Source organism: Arvicola amphibius, chromosome 9 (genome assembly GCF_903992535.2).
Source record: "Arvicola amphibius chromosome 9, mArvAmp1.2, whole genome shotgun sequence".
NCBI lineage: Eukaryota > Metazoa > Chordata > Mammalia > Rodentia > Cricetidae > Arvicola > Arvicola amphibius.
In genome coordinates this window covers 26,641,168-26,666,121 of record NC_052055.2, presented here as the reverse complement: position 1 = coordinate 26,666,121, position 24,954 = coordinate 26,641,168, and the positions used below count along the sequence as shown (strand labels likewise).

Genomic DNA, 24,954 nt, shown 5'->3' with positions numbered 1-24,954 from the left:
CCTTTAGCTCCAACATGGCTTACACTAGAAAGGCCACTCCAGCAGCAGCTATAATTTTAGCCTCTTTCAGATGATGGATCAATCGCTTGTAAGTTACTAGAATTGTAGAGACCCAGCCAAGAAAGGTGTCTGGAGATTTTAATAACCAACTCACTCACTAGGTGGTCTGCCAGGAGTTACCAAAAACCGGACAGAGAAACTGGGGTCAATCAGACCTGGGATTTCGACTTGGTTGCTTCTTAGCAGCCACATAACTGGGCCAGCATCTTCCACCGCCGGCCTCATTTGTTGCATAAGAAAATGGAGGAAGTGATGTGCACTCCACTAAATTCCCTTGAGGTGAAACAACAGGGCTCACACAGACCTAGCATGTGCCTGACACATAGCAGGCACAGGAAAAATGTCAGTTTTCCCTCGCTTCCCAAACTAGGTAGAAAATGGTGGGTAATGGTGGGAAGAATGTGGAAAGCAAAGTTCCACATCTCTAAGCCTCCTGTCACACAAGTCATTGCATAACTCTAGTTCCTAGGGAAGTGTCAACCATGGTCAGCACTGTCCAGGTTTGCTCACAACTGGAAGGTTGGGGACATTGATCCCCTTCACAGGCTCTCTGTTACTTCCTGAGACAATCTTTTCATCTCTGAGATATCTTCATGAGTTTGCTCCTGGGACACAAGCAGAAGGATAGTCTCTTCTAGTTTCCATGCAGCCACCCACACCATAGACACCCAAAGCCTCAGCCACTTGTCCTCCTGACAGAATCTAAGGAGTGATATGAGTCCTTGAAGACCAGTGTGTCTTGATAGAGGGAGGATGCTAAGTCTCATATGCGTCTAGTTATGTCTAAGCACACACAAAAGCATTCACTCTTTTGGTCCACTGATTTCAGAATGTTCTAAAATATCCCTGGAAATGATTCTTAGATGCTTGCCTTCATGAACCACAGAGGGCTCGGGATGGCCTTTCCTGAAATCTTAACTCAAGTGCATAAAAGCATACACAGGCTGTACCCTTCCTTCCCTGACCCTGCCATGCATTACACCATCCTGACTTAGAATAGCAGTCAACACAGTGAGGAAACAGAGGGATCGAGGTAGAGGAGACAACTGTTGACTTTGTTGCCTGTCCAGTAACAGGACCTTAGCCTCCTTTCTTTCCAATAGCTCTGGATTTGCTGAGGCTGTCACTCAAGCTGTCCCTTCTGTGGTGGGTGTATTCATCCAACATGCTAGGCAGATAGATCCTGGATGCAAAGCTTCTATAGAAAACAATGAGCAGCCCCCATAAAGCAATCAGTCAGGAGTGGCACACTGAAGAACTTGGCTATAGACACTGACTAACAACACCTTTGGAACCTGGTCTGCTTCCATCTGTCCTGAGACCTAACTGGTCACCTTTCCGTTGGGTTAATAAACAGTCCCCAAGGCATATCTTTTCTTCTTAAAATAAATAGAATCAGTTTCTGCTATTGGCACCCAGCGAATTCTGACTAATCTTTCTGAACCTAAGATGTCATCCTAATGCAGGATTGGGACTCAATCCACAAAAGGCACAACTGCCAGGAGCAGGTTACTCACCAGGCTTCTGGTACCACCCAAAGGGATAGGTATAGACTTCAATGTCCTCAGAGCCACAGTCCAAAATGCGCCAGGCTCCTCCACTTTCCTCGCTGCATGTTTGAATCCCCATGCTGTTCAGAGTTAGGCAGGTCACTTCTCCTCCTGGTAGAGAAGCCAGGAGTTTAGGAAAGTGAGTCAGGGAGAAAGATGAACTGAGCAGGAGGGATTCTGCAAGCCATCGCTCAACATGCTGCTTGAGCTTTTGTTCTGTATTCCAGGTGAGGGCTTGACCATCCCTACAGATTCAGCTCCTCTATCTAAGAGTCATAGCCCCTGAGTCCAGGAATGGAGGTAGCTACTTTTAACAGAATACCTGCCAATCATGCATAAGAGGTGAACCAGATCTATGGGTATCATTTCACTAGGTCTGGGGAGGGAAACAATGTGTGGGATTCCCCTCTGTGTGCTGTGAATACCATTGGTTAATAAAGAAACTGTCTTGAGCCTATAGCAGAGCAAGACAGAACTTAGTTAGGTGGGGAAAACTAAACTGAATGCTGAGAGAAGGAAGGCAGAGTTAAGGAGAAGCCATGGAGCCGCTGCCAGAGATAGACGTGCTGAAACTTTGCTGGTAGGCCACGACCTTGTGGTGATGCACAAATTAATGGAGATGGGTTAAGTTAATATGTAAGAGTTAGCCATTAAAGCCGGGCAGTGGTGGCGCATGCCTTTAATCCCAGCACTCGGGAGGCAGAGGCAGGCGGATCTCTGTGAGTTCGAGACCAGCCTGGTCTACAAGAGCTAGTTCCAGGACAGGCTCTTAAAAAGCTGCAGAGAAACCCTGTCTCGAAAAACCAAAAAAAGAAAAAAAAAAAGAGTTAGCCATTAAGAAGCTAGAGCTAATGGGCCAAGCAATGATTTAAATAATATGATCTCTGTGTGATTATTTTGGGTCTGAGCTGCCTAGCAGCCAGAATGACCAAGCAGCCTCATTACAACAAAACAATGTGTGTTACTATTTACACATAAATAGTAAAGGGGATGCTAAGGCCTGGAGAGACTAGAAGAGAACTTTCCAGAATCATAGCATCAGTAAGTGGCTAAGTGAGTATTCAATACAGATCATGTGATGTATCTAAAGTTCAGTCAACCATGCTCCCTGGACAGAACTCTGAAAACAGCACATAAGACACATAAATGAAGTATGGAAACAGGGAGGGACATTTGCTGGGCTCAGATAGACATACGAAGGGATAGATTAGGGACCAGGGCCACCACACTGCTAATTTCATACCGATGAGCTGCCTGTTTCTCCCAGCCCTATTTCCTTACTGTAATGAGGTTCACTCATCCTCCCTGTCTTGAGGAGAAAGTGGGGACCATGAAGGATTATAAGTGTGTTTCTAGACTGATGTGATATGCCAGGGGGTGGGGGCTGCCTCCTTTATCACCCTCACCTTGCAACTGGGAGACGTTTAGAAAACCAAAGCCAGTGCAGCATGCGTCCCTGTCACAGAGCCGCTCACACTCGAAGAACCTAGAGTCAGAAGAGAAGACAAGTGTGAAGAAGCCTCCCACGGGCGCCCATGACATACTGTGTAGAATGAATGGAATAATTTGAACCTTGGGGATCAGATTTCTTTGTAAGCGCATGAAGTGTGGGTGCTTTGGCCAACACTGGCTTTCTAGATTTCTGTCAACAAAGCCCCACTCTTTTCTTCAGAGTCTCCATGTATTTACTCGCACATTCAAGCCCTCTCCAGGACCATTCTTCTTTACCGTGCAGCTTCACGGTAAAGGGGCTCGAGCACTTCAGTGATCTGGAGTCCAGCTCTAAGATTCTTTGCCTTACTCTCATGTTTTAATCTGATCTCTTGCTCCTAGCTCCTGAGAGCTTGATTAACTACTTGGCCGTTTCTGGTTTGGGGCTCCTGCCTCATTCTTGCTGTTCTTTCCTGACTCCAAGTCTTATCCAAGTGTTGAAATTTGTATCTGTGGGGCAGCTTCAACAGTGCAGGCTACATTTCCACCCAGAAGCTGGTTAAGTCATCTCTCTGGCTTTCTTTGCTCTAGATTCCTGCCCAGTTATTGACCTGCCTACATTTGCTTCCCTTTCTTTTTGAAAGCCTGTACTATGACCTCAAGCTCCGCTGCACCAGGTCCTGTCCCAGTCCCAGGCTCAGCATAGTGATGTCCAATAAAGAGCTATCTGATTTCTATCCCCTTTCCCAGGATGGTGACATATAGCTTCTATCCCCTCTTCTAGTAAGGTGATGTCCAGTTGGATCTTAAGACAAAGCAGCTGGTGTCATCTTTTGAGCTCCATTCTCAGAAATCGCTTTTAAATGCCAGCAACATGATGCAATTCCCTAACTCAATAGCACTTCGCAGATTAGCAGTTCACGCATCAGTGACTACTGAAATACAAAAGACTCACTGGAGATTTTCCTTAAAATTCTGATTCTTTGAGTCCCATCCCAGGACCTCAACCTGAGGAGGTCCAAGGAAGGTTCAGGGATGTGGTTAGGCAATGGCACACTTGGAGATTCTGAAGAATGAGATCCCATGTTGGGTGGTGAGAGGAAATTCATCTTCAGTTATAGTGGCCAACAAAAAAAGCCAATGAAGGAACACCAGCATAGGTTGTAGCGGTCATAAGTAAGGCATTCTTCTAAGCTAAGTTCTTGTTAAAGATTCAGCTTGCTTTCCAGATTCTGAGCACAGCCCTGAAAGACTCTGAAGAACAAGTTTATTACCATCTTGATCGCTTTTATTAACTGACAATATTGCTTAGTGCATCTGATCTCCCTCAGCAGACTGCAGGCTCAGAGCCCAGTGTGGTGTTTAAGATGTCATCTCTCCCCATGGAGGACTTCTAATCTGGCCATCTCCTGTACCCTTAGCTTTGGGTTGGATCATTGTTATGCTTCTGCCTTTAAGAGCTGAGATGCCACCTACTCATGGAAGCCAAGGAGTCTGAATAATAAGCGCTGTGGTAGAACCTGGCCACTTACCCATTGGAAATGGATTTTCCAGACATAGGGATTTTGTCTCTGATGGAAATCCCTGTGAGCTTTTGGAATGGCAGGCGAGAATAAAAGTTCTTCACTCGGTCGTTCAGCACAGCTTCACAGAGGGAAAAGAAATAAAATGCATTATACTTTCGCAAATATGGAGACAATGAGTAAAACCCAGACTGAACTTCCAGGAAGACGGCACATGAAACTAATACATTTGCTCCCAAATCTCACAAGAGTAAGACTTACAAGATTCTGTTTGTTTGTTTGGTTTTTGGGGGTGATGTTTTGTGTACCTAAGCTAATCTTGAATTCAATATGTAGTCAAGGATATCTTTGAACTTCTGATCCTCCTGCCTCCATCTCTCAAGACCCAAGATTACAAGTATGAATCACTAGTAAGCACTTGGAACAGAACCCAGGGCTTCTTGCAAGGGACTCTGGTAAAGGCATGAGCCCATGGGGAAATGAGAATTAGAGATGGAACAAGCTCAGGGTCTAGGAAGCCTGTGGAGGACCTTGGCTCCAAAGACTAGGAAGGTAGGTTCTGCTCCCCTGTGTGAAGTAGCAAGAAGGCAGCATGTGTGCCTCCAGACCCCTACATCTTTAAGGAACTGATAGTCTAAGTGCCCTACCCACAAGGGCAAAGATGGAAGATTTATTTCTAGAAAGATCAGAAGAGAGGGTCCCTTGGTGTCCTCTGATAGTAGATGCACAAACCCCACAGAGCATGATTTAGGCTTCACAGAGACCCGAGACTCTCTCACCTTGCTAATGTGTATATTCAGGCAAAGGACTGTGAGATTCCTCTGACAAAGGGCCTAGGAGTCCTAACAAAAGGATCCTACCAAGAACGACTGGATCCGATTATACAAAGGAGAAACCAACACCCAAGAAGCTCCCACCAAAAAGAGCTGCTTCAAGCTTTGTGGCCTCTGATGTTTGAGGGGAAGCCAAGGGCCCCCAGATAGGTAAAGGGCCTTGACAAAGAAAAGTGGGGAAACAAGCTACTGGGGAAATAGGGTGAAAAATGACATCACCACCATGACAGCAAAATGACGCCATCAATGTCCTTGAAGAGAGAGAACAGCTGTGGCGTTATAAAAGCCACTGTCTCTGAGATCTCTGTATCACACAGTTGCATGAAATCCCGGTGCAAGTCCATCCATAGCGGCTCCGCCTGAGGTCAGACCCCAGAGCAGAACTCTCGGAGGTGTCAGCCTGATGCCTTTCTCAATGGCTTGATATCTCTGAGGGACCATGGATAACTTTACGTATTTATATATGCATATATTAGTTTTTGAGATTATAATTACACCGTTTCTCCCTTCCTTTTCCTCCTTCTAATCCCATCCATGCATCCTTTCTTGCTCTATTTAAAAAATTCATGGTCTCTTTTTTTCTTTAATGGTTTGTGTGTGTGTGTGTGTGTATGAAGAGTAATACTCGTAAAGAGAAAAGAAATTAATCTCACTGTTTCTTAACCTGCAGAGTGGTGGTCTATCAGACACCCAGCTCATGAAGACTACTGTGCTTACCTTTCTTCCGGAAGAGGGCCTTTGGTTGGTGGGGCAGAATCTGGCTACAGTTCTTGGCATTAGATTCTAAGATGTCGTCACAGACCTGGGCTTCTGGGTAGAGATAGCATGTGAAATACAAAGGTGTGGTCTCCGTTATGTCTGCAAGTTGACAGAAAGCAGGCTCCTGGGCACACCCTAAAGGCAAGAAGGCAGTTGGTGTTTAGTCCTTGCAAGGCCTTAAGTGGGCAGACTCATCTGGGGAATCTCTCAGAGCAGAGTGCACTGGTCTACTTTCTATTGCTGTGGTAAACACCACAGCCACAAGCGACCTGGGGAGGAAAGAATTTATTTCACCTTCACAGCTTACTGTCTACCATGAAGGGAACTCAAGGCAAGCTGATGCAAGCCCGTGGAGGGGTGCTGCTTACTGGCTTACTCTCCGTGTCTTCATCAGCCCGTTTCCTTATCCAATGCGGGACCACCTTCCCAGAGATCTCACCACCCACAATGGGCTGGGTTCTCCCACATCTATCGTTAATCAAGAAAACGTCCCATAGAGTAACTTTCCAGCCAATCTGACGGAGGCATTTTCTTAATTGAGGTTTCCTTTTCTTAGCTGCCCCTAACTTGTGTCAAGTTGACAAAGTACTAGCGTACCCATGATAGTCATGAAGTCCTAACAAAAACACTGGGGAATCTATGAAATGGGGAAATAAGTGATCTTGTGGCTCAAGTACAGGCAGAGTCAAGGTAAGTGAGAGGTCAGAAACAAAGTCAGCAATATGGGAGTCAACCGGATGAAAGCCCAGGGGCTTTACCCATGGTTTTCCGGAAGCTCTAAGAGTGAGCAGACCAGAGACCTGGGTCTTTGTATGTGAACACTGTTTTCTTGTATATGTCAGTCTTGCCAAATATACATGTGAACTATTTTAAGTAAAGGGTCGGGACTCATTCTGTTTGGGTTTTATCCACAAAGTCAAATGTAAAGTCCTAGATCATAATGAATATTCAACATTGGATGGACAGATGGACGGACGGACAGACAGACGGACGGATGGACGGACGGACGGACGGACGGATGGATGGATGGCAGGTTCTGGCTGCTGAGCAGACACTGCCTTCACTGTGAGCATCTTGAAGGCTGGGAACAATTCCTATCTCTATGCTAAGAAAGTAGCAACCGCTGAGTTATGCCAGTGAATTTGAACTTGTCTATATCTCAGGGGTTGTTGAACCGGGGTCTGGAAGGTTTCAGTCTAAGGATACTCACAAGAAAGGCACCACGAGTTGGCCTGCTCTGCTGAAAACAGGTGTGTGAAGAGCCAGTACTGCTGGCTGGGCAATGAGTGATTTGCCCTGACAATGACCTGGGCAGTGTCCACAGGGAGGAAGAGTTCTGCTGTCAGCGCTGAAAAAGAAGGAGAGGGTCAGCTCCCTTTACCTGTATCTCTCCGGCAAGCATGAGACAGAAAGAAGCAGACTTAGGGGACAGATCAGGAGACATAAAACATTCTTATAGCCGGGGGGGGGGGTGGTGGCGCAGGCCTTTAATCCCAGCACTCGGGAGGCAGAGGCAGGCGGATCTCTGAGTTCAAGGCCAGACTGGTCTACAAGAGCTAGCTCCAGGACAGGCTCTAGAAACTACAGGGAAACCCTGTCTCGAAAAACCAAAAAAAAAAAAAAAATTCTTAGATGACTGAGGCCAGAGCAGGGCTAGAAATGACAGTGTGGATCCAAACAGACAAAAGGAGTTCAGAAGGTCCTAGGAAATCATAAAAATCACACACTTTTGAAACCCAGAATTTTGGTTTGGAAGAAACCTTAGGAGCCCCCTGGTCTACCTTTCTACCCAACGCAGGGATTTCCCCTGGGATTCCAGTTCATGCCTGGGTAGCTTCATGTGACATAGCTGAGCCAATCACAGCAGCCATGTCACCAGATTCTTTGTTCTGAAACTTTCAGCCAGCCATACTATGGTTTGTTGCGTCCTGTTGGAACTCGGTCCCTGAATCCAGTGCACAGTGGACAAATCATCCTGCAAGGGTGGGCTAGAATAGCAAGCTAGCTTCCCTCTCACTCTCTTGAGCCTTTAGACACCTTCTACCATGGTACTGCCCAGTGGAAGGCACTCACCAGAGGTAGCTTTCCAATGCTGGGTTTGTCAGCCTTCAGAGTTAGGAGGCGAATACACAGTATTCATTAAAGAGTACTTAGTCTGGAATGTTGTTACTACAGCACTAAGTAGGCTAAGACACCCCACTTATGCTCTCAGACTTCCCCTCCATTTCTCTCTACTTTTCTCTTCCTCCATTCTTCCTGGCCTTTAGTGCCACCTTATAGTAAAACTATAGGTTTGGGGGTGGGGGTAAGGCTGTTCCCACACTTCTCCAGGCCAGCTGCAATCCGTGTCTGGATGAGCTCGTCCCCTGCCTGCCATGACCCCTTACAGACTGCTCATTTAGACAGGGTTGACATTTTCTGATACATAGTAACATTTTTCCAGGCCCTACAGGGTTGAGATGCTGGGGTCCGGGGCATGCTCTGTTAAATTCTGCTCTTTAAGCAAGCTATTGCTCCTGCTATAGCTCTTGTGTTTGTTTCTGCTTCTGCAGCACTGAGAATGGGCAATGAAGTTTCTGTACATTCTGTTCTTACTGCACACTTCAGGAATCTCTTTATTTGTGAGGGAATAATTAGATTGGGGCATAATTTGGTGCTTTGTAAGGCTCTCAGCTGTTCTCAACCTGTGGGTCACAACCCCCTTGGGTCACATATCAGATATTTACATTACAGTTCATAACAGTAGCAAAATTACATTTATGAAGTAGCAACAAAAATAATTTTATGGTTGGGGGTCACCACAACATGAGAAATTTTATTAAAGGGGTGCAGCATTAGGAAGATTGAGAACCACAGCTCCAAGGCTTCAGAATGAAGTAAAAATAAGGGGCCCATTCACTGATTAGACATTGAAAGCCATTATCTTGTCTGCAGGACCCAACTGTATGAACTCTTTAGAGGCAATACCTGCTTCTGCTGGAGGGTCTAACCTAGTCACCATGTCCTTTCCACATGCCACAGATTCAGGCCGAGACCCCATGTCAGAATCTAGGAAGAAAAAAAAGTAAGATCCCTGGTAATGATGAGGCAGCCACATAGCAATCCTCACGTCCCACAACCAGGAACTCAGCACAAGGCCGGCACAGATCCAGCCACCCAGATGAGCAGGTTTGGTCCTGCACCTAACACTGGCCAATCTCTCAGGGCTAGAACTAGACTGTGTGTGACACCGTAACTATTTACGTTTACCCTTTAAAGATGCTCATATATGCTCACACCACCCTTGAAGGGGATGAAGAAGGTTCACATGCAACCTCCGAGAAATGAGACTCAGTGAGGGAAAAGAACTCATCCCAAGACCTTAAAGGGACAGCAGGCAAGGCAGGGTTTAAAAAGTTTAATTAAACCCTATAGCAACAATCACCTAGGTCACATTCGATCACCCTGAGCTCCAGGAAGAAGAGGCTCATAGGGCCAAGTTCCCTGGGGAAATGCTTCCTGAGGTTTTCAATAGCCCACTCCAGTGATAAAGGCAACCTATAGCAATGAACTCTATTGCCCAAGAACCAAGTATTTCCTGCCTTCCCCATCTTTTGAAGGCTTTCCACATGACATTCTTTTATACCATGTGTCTCCTCTGATGAGGAATGGGAGCCCTTCTGTTCCACAGAAAGCATGCCCATAGAGTATAGGTCTGCATTTTACTTCCACTGGGAGCAGAATACCTTGTGAATTCAAACTGGGACCAAACTCAGGAAGCCACTGTCCTGTCACCCCTGATTCCCCACCTTGGAGCTCACCTTTCCAGAGGTACACCTGCTGGAAGCTGATGAGGGTGTCTCGAGTGCCTTCCAAGAGCGTCAGACCTGCAGAAGATTGCCATTTATGAGCCTTGCTGGTGCTTGCTCTCACTGGTCACCCACCTTTACAATTGCCTCATCACTCCCTCCCCAAGATTTTCCTGGCTTGACTATGTACTCTACACAGGATCCCTCATGGATCAAAACCTCATGGAGTGCCATTCCAACACCTAGTCAGACTTCAGGAATCCAGCGCAGGGAACCAGACAGACTAATGTGGGAGGGTCGCAAAACTACAACATAGGAGCAAGACTAAAGCAGTTAATGGGATGGCTTAAAGAAAACAAGGATTTTAAGAGGTCCCATTGTGGGTATTTTCTGACATCAAACTGCTGAGATTTTGACTCCTTAATGAAGCTGGATCAGCAGGGTGGGTGTAAGGACATGTGCTCCCAAGGCTTGTGTTCTGACTTTGATCCCCACACACCACGTGGTTGTCCTCTGACCTTACATACAATACACATGGTGGCATGTGTGCTCATGTAATATACACATGTATGGACACACACATGCACGCACACACACACACCAAATATATAAATCAATAAATGTAAAAATTAACTGGGACTGGCAACTGAATGATGGCAATACTCTAAAGAAGTTATCTTTTAGATCCTTCACATGGGATACATATTCAATCATTGGCAACTTTTCTTATTTAGTGTTTTTGTTAATGTTATTAACTATTCTTTAAATTTTTATTGGCATATATTCATTACATATAGTTATGGGCTTTATAAAGACATTTTCAATGATGTTTACCATCTATGTTGACTTGATAATGCCTCCTATCCTCTCCTTTCCCCCCATACTTCTCCTGTTACCACTCCAGCTAGTCCCATCTCTTTTCCAGGAAGTTCTCCTTGCCTAGTGTCACACTGGATAAAGCTAGATTTCTCAAACCTCTAGGTGGTAAGTGTTTCTCTTTTTCCCCTGCTCAGTCTCAGGCACAGAGCATTCTCATCTGGTACACACCCCTAATAGTTTGAGGAGGAAACTTCCCATGCATACCTGCTGTGGGGTCAAATTGTACCAAATCATCTCTTGGTTCTCTGTGGGTTGATGGTGGGCATGTTTATTTATGTATTTATTCTGCTTGTGGGCACCAGAAATCAGCTATAGATGATGGGCTAAGTGATCTTAGAACCTAGCTAGTTTCTAGAAGCTAAGCAGAAGGGTTCTATTTGAGCATTGCAAAGCCAACAAACCTAACAGTCTAAGAAGCCAAACTGCAAGTCTGTGCTGCTGTGGGACAATGGTCGTTTATCCTGTCACTTATATTATTTTTAATAAAATGCTAATTGGCCAATAGCCAGACAGGAAGTAGAGGCGGGGCATTGGCAACCAGACAGGAAGTAGAGGCACAGCAATCAGAATTATGGGAAGAGGGAAGTTTCAGTCTGCAATCGTGACCCAGCCATAGAGGAAGCAAGATGTGACTGCCCCGCAGAAAAAGATACCAAGCCACATAGCTAACATAGACAAGAATTATGGGCTAATATAAGTTATAAAGAAGCCTGAGCTAATGGGCCAATCAGTTTATAACTAATATAGATCTCTGTGTGAGTCTTTGAGACTTAATGGCTGCAGGACCAGGCAGGACAGAAACCTCGGTCAACACTGTGCTCTAGTGATGCCCATGCCTGTCACTTGAGCTAGCTGGGGAGCTTCTTGGCCTTGACAATGGAAACCTTTGCAGCCTTTGCACCCAGTACCTGGCCTGCTGCCTCCCATGTGCCCAGTGGGTTTTTATTATGGGGGATACACCAGAGGGCTGTGGTGATAACATGTGAAGACCGCTACCAACTTATGCCTGGCCACACCATTCCTTCTTGATCCCTCAGCTCCCTTTTGCAGTGGTCTTTTAGTATTTTTCCTTTGCCATCTTTGAATCAGAGCTTGCTGTGAACTGGCATTCAGACGGAGTCCAAAAGAGAGGCTTTGCAGTGGCATCCGAGCAGAGGAATTCCCAGTTATCACAGATGCCAAAGAATCTGCTGCTGTAACCACAGAAGACTTGAAAGCATTTTCTGCTTTCGGGAAATCACATGTGGAGCTCGGTAGCAGAAAGTGGCCCTAGGGGGCACGGTGGGGAGTTTGCACAACAACTTGGGGGTTCAAAGGTTGGGCCATAGTAAGCATTAATGAGCAGTACAACACACTCAGTTCTGAAGTATACTATCTGGGTCAGGTTTGCCTCGGCAGGTGATCCAAAGGATCTGGAAGGCAATCATGCAAAACAGACTTAGGTGAGCTTCCTGTTTGAAGGTCATGCATTCTACTGAGCTGCTGTTTCCTATAACTGGGAGCCTAGCCTTATTAGCTTTCCAATACAGATCCAAGCCTGCCTGACCCATGACCAGGTCTCTGTTGGACTCAACTCTGACATCAACAGCTAGCCAAGAAACAGAAGCAATCCACCCTAGTGAGGGTTGCTGTGGGGCACAGGTAAATGACCAGATAGTGGGAACTTAGAAAACAAAGCTGTTTTTTGCTGTCTGTACAGCATGCGGGCACTTTGTTACATTACATAAAGTGTTCAGACTTCACAGAGGGTCACCCTGAGGCTCAGGGTAGCTAAGTGCTTGAAGGAGGTCACAGAACTCTGAGGGGAAAATGTGGGGCTCAACTAAAGGAATTTGGAATGCAAACAATTCATACAGCTCCTTGCCTCTGTGTGCCTCCTGCCATGCTTTTTAACTCTCTGAGCAGTCCCCAGGACCATCATGTGATTCCCTTTCAGACGTGGAACGACTGTGACCTGGGCAGGCCCCGCACTGAACAAGCATTCACAATGGGGTTTGCTTCACGGATCTCCTAATTCTGCAATTCAGCCGGCCTCTGTGAAATTGTGGAATGAGAAGAAAGGGGTTGGCCCTCGGTGAACTTTGATGAAGACAGAGTTTGTTAGTTTTTGTTTGAGAAGGTCCTCCCTTAAAAGGGACATCAGGGCAGCCTGAGGTATGCCTCTAGGATTATAAACCAAGGTTGTCTTATACATTTGATCAGAATAAATAAGAAATAAGAAAGCCCTAGAATTAACACACACACACACATACACACACACACACACACACACACACGTGTTGAAAACCCCAAAGCTGGGCTGGGGAGATTTCAATCCCTAAAACCCATTTAATAAACTAGGAAAATACTTGCAGTTGCAGTGAGAGTAAAACGCAAGCAAGAAAAGGGCAGATTCCTGGAACTTTCCGGTTACCCTAGCCTCAGTAAGGCCCCAGAGACCCTGTCTCAAACAAAAGTGGAAGGCACCTAAGGACTGACAGCCAAGGTGTTTGTCCTCTGGTTCACACACACACACAAAGGCCCTTTCTCTATTGTCACCCCTCCGCGTGGAGGCCAGGCCAGGGCGCATTCCTGGCTCCTTGGGCACACACCAAGCACTTGTTCTAGTTAAGCAGTCCACTGACTTACGGCTGCCAGCTCATCACTTGTCTTTCCTGAAATGCCTGTTCTCACCCTGGGCGCCTCTCAGAGTAATGAAGAGCATCTGTGAGGCAGCCATCCCGCAAATAAGCCGTTGGATTCTGTTTACCCCAAAAGAAGCAAGCGAGTTAGGCTCTCTGGAAGGCTGCCAGATTCCGACATGTATTTCCAGGCTTTGGTTGTGTGTGCCAACCAGACTTCCTATGTGTTTTCTACACTGGATTTTATGCTCTATGTCATGTGTCCAAGAATTATCGAGGCATACATAATTCTCCAAAGAGCAACATACATGCTATATATTGGCCTTGGTATCAGCACAAGTTAAAAAAAAGACATAACATTGTCCAAAACTCTCCCTGTGTGCCTGTCACTATTGCAGTGGCTGAGACACCCGGAGCCCGTTTCAGGCAAAACTTCCCTAGGGGGTGTTCTTCCTGTGCCTGCTTCCCCTCAGGTGTAAGATGGGCAAAACCACAAGAGTGTCATTTTGAACCACTATGCATGTGCAGGTCTCAGTCCTGCTGCTGTCTGACCTAACAGCCCAATGAACTATTTTGTTTCCAAGATACTGCTAGCCTATGCTCTAACCTAGCAGGCAACAGGTTTACACAATATCAGAACTAGATTTCCTTAGCCTCTTTCGCACGGGGCCCCGAGATGTTGCATGTCTAACCAGTTCTGGGTGACACTGTCCCTGATGTGCCTGACCCTGTGAACAGCGCTGGCCTAGCCAGGGCCACTTTAGGACTGCAAACGAAGCCCCTTTCTCTCTCCTGGGCCTGCTAAGAGAGGCAGCCAGGCAACAGAGCAGAAAGGTGGTCTGACTGGCCCAGGGAGACCTTGGAAACCCACCAGCCATCCCTGTGGATTGAGGCCAGCCTGCTGTCTCTAATGCTTACATATCTTACAGAAAAGTAGGAAGAGCTTCAGCAAACGGGAGAAGGGAACATCCCGGGCTCATCTGTTCTTTCTGCTCACTGCTTATCCTCACCTGTAACACATCTGCCCCCGAGCTCCTGTGATTAGACGGGCAGGGCATTAGGTGTAACACCGAGTTCTGAACCTCCCAGGGAAAATGCTCAGGGTGTCTCACTGTAGTCCTCTACCCTTACTTAGCTTCAGATACTTTACATGAGACTTAGCAACACCTCCCACTAGTGAAACTGTATTTCTCGTCTTTTGGCTTCTAGTTTCCCCGTGTGGTTTGTTTATGCACCAGACTAGTGTATCCGGACTTTCACAGGTCTTGCCCTTCATTCTTATTCTGCCCTGCTTCTGCCACCTGCAGGAAAAGAACACACTCATCCCAAGGAGGGCAAGACCAGCAGCAGCAGGCCTGGACCCAGTTGGAGCAGCAGCCAGGCATGCTAGATTCGTGAGGGATCTTGGCCCCAGCTTTGAGAGCTGAATCAACTAAACGTTTTGCTGGGATAACACTGAACTCAGCCAGCAATTTTCTGTGCAATATCATGGGTGCCTTTCCCCTTTTAGAAATGGAGCCTAAACATTCTGGAGATGAGAGACCAGTGTGAGGAGGAGGTACCTGTGTCCTGGGAGATTTATAGCTGAGCAGGGGTACAGGGTCTCAGGATGCAGAACTGTACCTCAGAAGTTAGCAGAGACCCCACTGGTGAGAAGAGGAACTTGGAAATATGACGAAAAGGGGCAAAAAGTAGAGGCTTACCCTGCAGGAACTCTTGGCCTCCCAGACTCAAGGCCATCCGGCGGCTCCCCTGGTCATATGTCACCCCAGGACATGTACCATTGGCCTGAGTATCAGCGGCCTCCCTCCAGTCGTTGATGTGGCAAACCAGAACGTCAGGAGAGCTGAGGAGTCCACAGATAGTGGGCCCTGTTAGAGAGGAGAGGCCAGTGTGAAGGAAACCATTGGGGCCCTGCATAGCCTTCCTGTTTCCTGAGAGTCTGGACAATGCCTGGGGATGGGACAGGGACACTGGGGTACTGGAGTCTGCTTTCAAATTCCGTTCTGAAGACGGCCTCAGAGGTCCTGTTATGTGGCACGGATACACTACACAGGGGGAGTGTACCAGCTGTGGACTTCATCGTGTGGTCACATGGGGGGAGAGATGCTACTGGCGAGGCAGTGTTCACAAGAAGCACACAGAAGAATCTAGTGTAGAGCCAGATTCAAGAGTCAGTGACCAATGACCTCATTAGATACCCTAGCTTCACAGAGGGGGGACACCGAGACACCACAAAAGGAGAAGTGTTTTTTTTCTAGTGTCTGAGCAATAGTGAAAGGGTGGAGGAAGCCGAAGCCCCACTAAGGAGCAGACCAGACTGGAGAGAGAGAGAGAGAGAGAGAGAGAGAGAGAGAGAGAGAGAGAGAGAGAGAGAGAGACGAAGCGAGAGAGATGGGAGAGACGAGACTCGAGAGAGAAAGAGACGAAAGGAGGCCCGAGGGCTTGGGAGCGGAGAGGGCAGGGAGGAGAGGAGAGGGGAGAGAGGAGGGGAGAGAGAGGGGAGAGAGAGGGAGGGAGAGAGATGAGAGGGGGAGAGAGAGGGAGAGAGAGAGAGGGAGAGGAGAGAAAGAGAGAGGAGGTGCGAGAGAGAGAAGGGAGGAGGGAGGGAGGGAGGGAGGGAGGGAGAGGGAGGGAGAGGGAGGGAGGCAGAGAAGGAGGGAGGGAGGAAGGGAGGGAGAGAGGGGAAAGAGAGAGGGAGAGAGGGAGGGAGGGAGGGAGGGAGAGAGAGGGAGAGAGGGAGGGAGGAGAGGGAGAGAGAGAAAGGGGGGAGAGAGAGAATGAGAATATGCAGGCAGAGACTGGTGCTCTCATTCTCTGACCCCCAGTTCAGAAGGAAACCATACAGCTTCCTCTCCTAGTACTACATGTTTCTGTGTGGCAGGGACCTGTTACTTCCTGGTCACACCCTCCAGTAACACTTGAACCTCAGGTCATGGCAGCCCCCAAGTCCCTCTTCCCAGTAGCCCCCACTTCAATGCAGGCTTCAAGCATCATGAATTGTCACTAACTGCTCCCTATTGAAAATACAGCCATTCACTGGGAGCTGGAGGTAAGAAGCCAGAGGAGGTAGGAGGTGGCTGGCAGCTTTCTTGAGGGGCAGCTGGGGGGGGGAGAGGGAAAGGAGGGATTTAAAAGAAAGCTAAATGACTTTGCAGGCTGTGGTGGAGGATGTAGTGGGATTCTGTCTCCAGACCTCAGCAGGTCTAGCCAAATCCCTCTAAATTAAAACTCCCAGCCACCCACAGGACCGGATGAGTCTGGAAAGACAGCCAGATGGTTTAGGCAGGACCCAAGGGCCCAGTTTCTGGCACTGCATTTGAGGGTAGGGGTGGGTAAGATGTTGGGTTCAGGGTAATTCATAGCTCACTAGTTAGACTTGGAGGGAACAGCCAGCAGGCTGCCAACCACTGTGTCGTGGAAAACAGGGCTTGGAAGGCTCACTGCTCCACAGAACAAAATGATCCTTCATATATGATCCTAGGAAAAATGAAGTCAGTGTTTCCACATGGAATAATCACGTGGTCTGGTGAGTAACACAGCATCTGGAGAGACGGTGGTGCCCACAGAAGATATGTTTAGCTCAAGGAGGCAACCTGGCTTTGAAGGCAGACTTTCCAAATGGGTGTGCAGGAAGACATGCGTTGATGCACACCTCAGGGGCACTGAATGGTTTGCCCATCTAAACACTAATGTGAACCCACATTGTATAATTGTAGGTCGGAGGCCAGGATAGTTAGGAACGAAGTTGTTCTAACCATCTTTTCAACGAAACAATCCCGCTCCGGGCCTGAGAAGGTAGCTTCATTAGTAAAGCGCTTGCCTTGCATGCATAAAGGCCAGGGGTCAGCCCCTGGTACCATAAGCATTACATGCCTGATAGAGCATGCCTGCAACATCAACACTGAAGACGTAGGAAGAGGAAGGTCACAAGTTCAAAGACATCCTTGGCTACCTAGAAAAATTTCAACTTAAGATAATCAAGACCCTGTTCCAATGAAAATGACAAAACCAACCAGTTTTATTCTTACCACTACTGACCACAGGGAACTCAGCTGGGCACCTTCCAATGGATGTTTCCTGGAGCTGGAGCAGCATGAGGGACCGTCAAGGCTCCCTGCATGCCCTACCCTCCCTCATTCGGTTACCTTTAGAAACCCTGGGTCTCTTTCTCTTTCTGCCTAGTGGCTTTACCTTTCTTTCAAGTATTCACCAGGGTCTGACACACTGCATGTCTTCTCACCCATCACGTTCTGTCTCCCCAGAATTCTCAACTGCACTCAAACCTTTAATTTTTTATTATTTTTAAAAAGACAGGGTCTAATGTATCCTAGGCAGCCCTCTATATCAGTGAGTTTGAACTTCTAATTCCTTCCCTTCCTCCACCTCCTTAGTAGGATTACAGGTGTGTACTTCCAAACCTGGCTTTATATGGTGCTAATGATGGAGACCAGAGCCACGCGCATACATGACAATCATTCTCATAACTGAGCCACATCCCTTGCCCTAGTCCTACAACGTCCGATGTCACCAGATGGTTTCTGTCTTCTGTCCACTCTGAGGCTACTGCTTATCCTCTTCCATCCACTCGGCCCCTCTGGGCCCTGGAGCTTTGCATACAAGATGAGCCACATTCTGTAAATGTCTCAAATGTGCGTCAAACTTAGTGTGCCCAGGCAGACTCCTGAGCTGGCTAAGCCTCCCTCTGAGGCCATGTGATAGATAACTTGGTGTCTCTGCTATTCATTACTGACTACAGAGCCAAATCCCACCAGGAGAGCCAGCCACAGACTTCTTCTTCCCATCCCCAGAGTCCTCTTGAATTTTCCTCATCTTCCTCAATCCACTGCCACCACCCTAGTCCAGGCCACCTGGTCTTCTGCATAGCTTCTCACCTTCTTGACCCCTCCACACCCAAGTGAACGTCATCTGTCACCTTTTCTACACTCCAATCAGAGTGCTGGCTTCAAAGGCAAATGTGACTACGACCCTTACTGGCTTTAAGCCTTCCATGGCTGCCAGGTGTTCTCAAGATGAAAACGCTTGCTAGTGCAGCTGAAAAGGTCCCTTTGATGCACCCTCTCCCTCCTGCTCCTTCTTAAGCCATGGTTGACAAATGCTTGTTCTCCCTGTTCTGGGGATCACAGCCAACTTGAAGTTCCTCCTCTTCATCATGAACTGACTTCTAACATGCTCTCTTTCTTTCTCTACCCAGGACTACCATAACCTCTTCGATTCACCAAGTTATCGTATACACTCTATTTGAGACCTAAGGAAATCGTCACTTCTTCTCAGCATAGAACAAAACTGTGTAGGTTTCCAAAGTTGTATTTAACTTTTTTTCTGGGCCCAATAATTGCCAATTATCCTTTCTTCCCTTCATAATTTCTTTAGGGAGAGAAGGCTAAGAGGCAGGAAAGGAGAATGCACGATCTTGTTTCCCAGCATCCACTCACCGTGCTGACCTGATTATTGAGACCCAGACTCTGCCGGTGGTCTTTAAACCAGATGGTGTCTCCCAGCCTCTAGCATAACACCCAGTAAATCCTACCCTAGCATTGCCCTGGTTTCCTCACCTCATCTATGCGCTGTCTACCGCACAGCGCACAGACCAGCTCTCCTTCCCCACAAGGCCACTGAGTCCCTACAGTCTCATGCCACTTTACACTGTATACCTCCAAAGTCCCTTCCTAACCATAAGGTCACACTGCTGAGTGCCTAGGTTTATTTCTGTAAAATGAAGCGATACCCACTGCTGAGAAACCATTGAAAATGACCCAGGGAAGATAAGCCATAGGCTGGTTATCGATATAGTCATCAGGAGCAGAGGAGTGTGCCATGGCCGTTTGACCAAAAGTGACCTTGCCAGTCTTCCCAGGTAATAGTAAGCTATTGGGAAGGATACACACCTGGGTCAAATACTACCCTGTTCCCTCAGAAGCTATATAACACTGAGAAAATTATTTCCATTCCTGGAGCCTTTTTTGTTTTTGTTTATAAAATTGAAGACAACCATGGAAATGAAACCAGCTTTATGACACAAAGTATTGATACAATCAACGACACTGGGAAGAGGCCGGGCTTTGTTCCTGATTTTGTGTGTGACTATCACCTTCCATTTGGGCATGGTAATATCAGTCTTACTAATTCCAATGCCGGGCTCCACATGGTGGTTTTTGAGTCTCCAGGTGTCCCATACCCCTGGGTAGGCCCAGCCCGCCAGTCGGCCATACCTGCTTTGACCTGTGTGAGGATGAAGCCATCACAGCACGAGTCACCGTCACAGGCAAGCAGACAGAAGAGGTATGCATCTGTCAGGTTGGCTCCCGAGGCTGAGAACACCACAGGGCTGTACAGCCCAGAGAGCACGTTTTGAAAACCTGTTGGTTCGAAGCTCTTCTGACCAGCTGCAGTGTACTCATGGCCTAAAGAGAGGCAGAAAGAGTCTGAAAGGACATCAAAACCCTGTGGGGTTGAGCAGAGCTCCCTCATCTCAATCAAGTCACTGAATGCAGGGAACAGTGTAAGACCAAGACAGGATTCTCTCTGGGCAGGAAACCTCTGTACTTGACAGGGCATAGAAAGGATATGACTGCCACACATGGACCTTAAAGCCTGGACCACACACATTATACCTGTGAATATCAGCACACCTAGAAAACTGCATGTGCTGTTCCTTTGATTATTCCGATGTGGCAGCAATGCCCTGTCTGCATAGACACTGCACCCCATACTATCTCATTTCTTATGTATTGCTTCGTGTATGTAACCTAGATAAGCCTGAACACGTGGCGGTGGCAGACAAGGAAACTAGGCTGCAACCATTCAGAAGTCACGATGGATGCTATCTCCTCCATCCTGTTCTATCAAACATTGACAGAGGAGCTTAGAGTAGAAAGACAGCTGCAGGCTAAGGGGTCTAGCTTCTTGCTTTCAGCTTGCCTTAGGTTTTTTCTTCCAAAGGCCCTGACACACGACCCTTCACTATGTGACCTACCATCACTCAGCCCCTGCTGACACCTGCTTTTCAAGCTGCTTTCCCCACTATCCAAAACAGCTGTTTCTAAGGAACTCAGCACACCTTTTTCTGTCAGTAAGCCATCGGCTTTAGCAGGGTCATATTGTCTCTGCTAACCCTCTGATTAAAAGTGGCTTGCTCTGGGGCTCTCCTGTTCCTACTTCTAGTTCTCCTTAGAGCACCAATCTATACACAGGGTGTGTGTGTGTGTGTGTGTGTGTGTGTGTGTGTGTGTGTGTGGCCTTATTCTTGTGCTCATGCTATTCTGAGGAGAGAGCCTTAGTCTGTGATGTGATGTGAATTGGTGTCCCTGGTCTACAGCAGGTTCAGGTGGCAGAGGTGTCCATGCTTTTCCTGTACTGACTTCCCAGTAGCCCAGCGGTGGTCCAGGCCTACACTGACTCTCATTCCTAGAGACACTACAGAGGCTCGTGGCCCAGTCTCAGATTCTGAAGGTCCCAAGGGAAGACCCCGATGGCCCCTTACTACACAAATGCCAGGATCCTCTGGGCCTCTGCTGCCTCGCCTACACACAGGCCTGAGATCCCTTCTCCTCAAGACATCGAATGGAGACAAACTGCATAGAAAACAGCTATGCAGTGGTTCCGGGGCTAGCTGATGCCCAACGGGTGCTGTACACTCTCCAAAATGCCAGCATCTCTTCCCTCCAAGCATGGACCCACTCAGCCCCATCTGCTTCCTACCCCATGGAAAGCTGCTACCATCCCGCTGTGGAGCCCAGGTCCCGTTAAAGGAGACATCCTGTTTGTCACCTTAGGACTTGCTACTCCTCCCCTGCATTCACGCCCTGCTTGGGCCTTTAGAAAAGACCCCCCCCCCACACACACACACTGTATTTAAGCTATGGGAGAAAATGTTCACACAGCAGCTCCCAGATACATGCATCACGAGCTTCCAGCCAGACGTCATTGTCTGAACATCGATTTCATTAGAAATCGGTGCCACCGCCATCTGAAGGCACAGTGGTGCCCTGTGACTGCTGTCTGCCCTTTTCATTGCCTAGGTTCTCAGGCCGCAGTTCTCCTGGCCAGCGCTTCCTGGTGCCAAGGCCAGAGTCAAGGCTGACCTATGTCCTTCACATAGCACAAGTGTCACAGAAGACCCTGAATTGCTATACAATAGGCTTCCTCCCATTTTTTCGAGTATCACTTGCAATGCCATCTCTTCTAGGGCTCCCGCCTGACTGCTAAAGCCATTCATGTTCACTTTAATCCCATCTCTCCTCCTCAATCTGAGAACATCACATGCTGCAAAATGTTCTCCTCACTGAATTCATTCTTCTCTCGTTCAGTGTTGTGTTCTGCTCACAGTTTTACCACTGGGTCACTAAAGCCCATATAGTCCTGTGATGCCTAGTGAGGAGTTAAGGCCACGGCAAGGCTGTGTGCTCTATACGGCTCCGTGTTCTCCACAATGGAGTAGGTCTCAGTGATCATGTGCGAAGGATGTTTCACCCGGATGTAGTGGGTAGATGGATGCTTCCCCCTTCCAGATCTCGTCTTTTGTTTGGGGGCTGGGCTAGCCCATCACATAGGAGCTTCCCAACATTGGTTTCCTGTGATGCTAAGGGTCGCATGCTCCTATCACAGGTTCTAGGACCGTAAACCTCAACTGGATAAGGAGCAGGAGATATTGGACATCGTAGAAAACTGGGAGTCTCTAACCCCCTTCCCCCTTTTACGGTTCCATCACACAAGTGACTTAGGGTGAGGAGTGGAACTGGACATGAAGGCCCTTTGCGAGTGAGGACTGTCTAGAACCTGTGTTATTTCCTCCTGTAACATATTATTAGCACGCTGGGAAAAGGACTGAGCTTAAAGTAGAAGTGGGAAATAGTCTGATCGGAGGTGGAGTAAACACAGGAGGTTGAGTCCAGCTGCCTCCCACTTCCAGTACAGCGGGAACACATCTTGGCTTTAAACAGACAGAAAGCAAAATAAAGCGCCGAGCCAGTTTCTGCCCTGGGTTGAGTTTGGCAGCAAAGAGGTTCTCACTTTCCCTTGTAATCCAAATATAAACTTCCAGGAGACAGGAGGAGGCGCAGGACAACAAACACTTAAAAGTAATTGTATTTTTAAGTGTGATAAAAGGCTAAATTACAGTTTTCAAGGGACATTTTTAGCCTGGGTTGCCTCATTTGCTTTGGCTTTTATTGGTAGAATAAAGCGATCCCTAAGCTTTGTTACACTTAAAAGTGGATGGTAGGAACAATTGCACATTGAGGCAGAAGCTGTAGCAGCCTTGGCTGTAGGTCAGAGAAAGCCAACACCAGAAGATGCTGGTACCACATACACATCCTGCTCCATCGGGACAGGGATGTGAGGGAGAAAACACCGTGCTTGTCCTTGCACAAGTTGAAGGATGCTGCAGGGTCAGCTGAGGCTGTGGCCTGGTCATCTAAGGCCAGCTGCTTCCAGCTCGAGGCTGAAGCTTCAGTGTGCTCTAGTCCATGTGCCTAGAGCTGAAGTCCTCAGAGAACCCCACCTCACTCCTCTCCACCCTCAAAACCCAATTGCTCCATTACCTGCCTTTTGGTCCTCAGCCTACAGACATTCTCACTTTTCCAGTTCTTGCCAAGCAGGGTCTCCAGGGGTAACAAGGGCTACCTCATTGATCCTTTCTGACAAGCAGATCTCACTGCTATACACATTGAAGTCTAGACTATCTGGGAAAACTCCAGAGATCAAACAGCTAGCCCTGTGAGGATTCAGTACACTCAGCTGCCTCCAAGGCAGAAATAAGACACGGAAGTCAGAAATCTTGCCTCTCAGAACACTGGAAAGCTATAGCCCAGAGAACCAGGACTGGGGAAGAAGCCACAGGCCGCAGAACCCAGCTGCATACTGCTGGCCCCTCTCTGACACTGGGGATGAGGGGCAGGAGGCAAACAAGGCAGGACAGAGGGGTGTAGGCCACAGGACACTAGAGACATTTGCTACTCACCCCTCCCATACTCCCAGGGTCCCGGGCTTTCTTCCTGCTATCCCTATGTTATTTTAAGAATGCTGAGGCCCCACCACAGCTCTTCAGGAACAGAGAGTGAAGGGCTGGCAAGATAGCTCAGTAGGCGAAGGCTCTTGCTGCCAAGGCTGACAGCCTGCATTTGCTCTCTAAAACCCATATGGTGGAAAGAGAAAATGACTTCCTCAAGTTGTTCTTTGACTGCCACATGCATCCTGTGGTGTATGTGCGCCAACTCACACACACACACACACACACACACACACAGAGAGAAAGAGAGAGAGAGAGAGAGAGAGAGAGAGAGAGAGAGAGAGAGAATAGGTAGGTAGGTAGATAGAAGATAGATGATGATGATGTTAGATAGATGATAGATAGATAGATAGATGATAGATAGATAGATAGATAGATAGATAGATAGATAGATAGATGATAGATAGATAGATAGATAGATAGATAGATGATAGATAGATGATAGATAGATAGATAGATAGATAGATAGATAGATAGATAGATAGATGATAGATAGATAGATGATAGATAGATAGATAGATAGATGATAGATAGATAGATAGATGATAGATAGATAGATGATAGATAGATAGATGATAGATAGATAGATAGATGATAGATAGATAGATAGATGATAGATAGATAGATAGATAGATAGATAGATAGATAGATAGATAGATGATAGATAGATGATAGATAGATAGATAGATGATAGATAGATAGATAGATGATAGATAGATAGATAGATAGATAGATAGATAGATAGATAGATAATCATTTTTTAAAGATACATGGGATATTAAAGGAAGTCTGTGTTTGTGAGGACTTTCAAGTTTCCATAAAAAAAAAAGAAAAGATACATGGGAAAGTGAGATGTGTAACACACAGTAGAATAGTTCTTGTTATTCACATGGTCCCAGACCTTGGAAAGTTATTAAGAACTTTATATCCCCACGTCTCCTCCCATCCAGATCCACCCCTTCTGTCTCTCATAGCGTCAGCCACCCAGCACCCTCAACCTACCTTTCTTCCTATACACAGCCAGAGAGCCTGCACTGCTAGTCCTCACTTTCACCTGGCACATAAGGCTCCTGAAGCTGGTTGCCTTGGAGTTGCCCATGGCATCTTGTTCCTGGAAGTGGGAAAAGGGCCCCGGTATTATCCAGCATTCCCCATGGTTTACAGCAAGGCAATTACATATTTACTAAACTATAAGCACAGCTATCTACCGAGGGGTTGCCAGGGAAGTTCATGGGGACGTCTGGTTCTAGGTTTTCCAGCTTTATTAGAGGGGCACCGTGGGAGCAGCAAACTCTTATCAGCTGTGCTGGCGGCTGCAAAAGACATGCAACTGGCGAAGAGTCTGTGACAGGGGTGACAGGGGTGGATTCTGTAGAGAAGCAGGACCTAGAGGAGCTTCCCAGAAAAACTGAATATGGACGGGGTTCTAATTAGACACCAGGAACTCTTTCCAGTGAGATGGGCAGTGGATGGAGAGGGG

At 47.3% G+C, this 24,954-nt stretch overlaps 1 protein-coding gene across 1 annotated transcript in view; it reads right to left on the bottom strand.

The window, feature by feature from the left end:
• Positions 1–24,954, bottom strand: part of Tg (thyroglobulin) — a 181,321-nt gene that overhangs the window by 106,480 nt on the left and 49,887 nt on the right. The window contains 10 exon segments of the mRNA XM_038341990.1: positions 1,578–1,721; positions 3,017–3,096; positions 4,574–4,685; positions 6,115–6,291; positions 7,367–7,504; positions 9,124–9,204; positions 9,957–10,022; positions 15,148–15,315; positions 19,678–19,869; positions 24,477–24,585. Coding sequence (XP_038197918.1) covers positions 1,578–1,721; positions 3,017–3,096; positions 4,574–4,685; positions 6,115–6,291; positions 7,367–7,504; positions 9,124–9,204; positions 9,957–10,022; positions 15,148–15,315; positions 19,678–19,869; positions 24,477–24,585 — 1,267 coding nt within the window.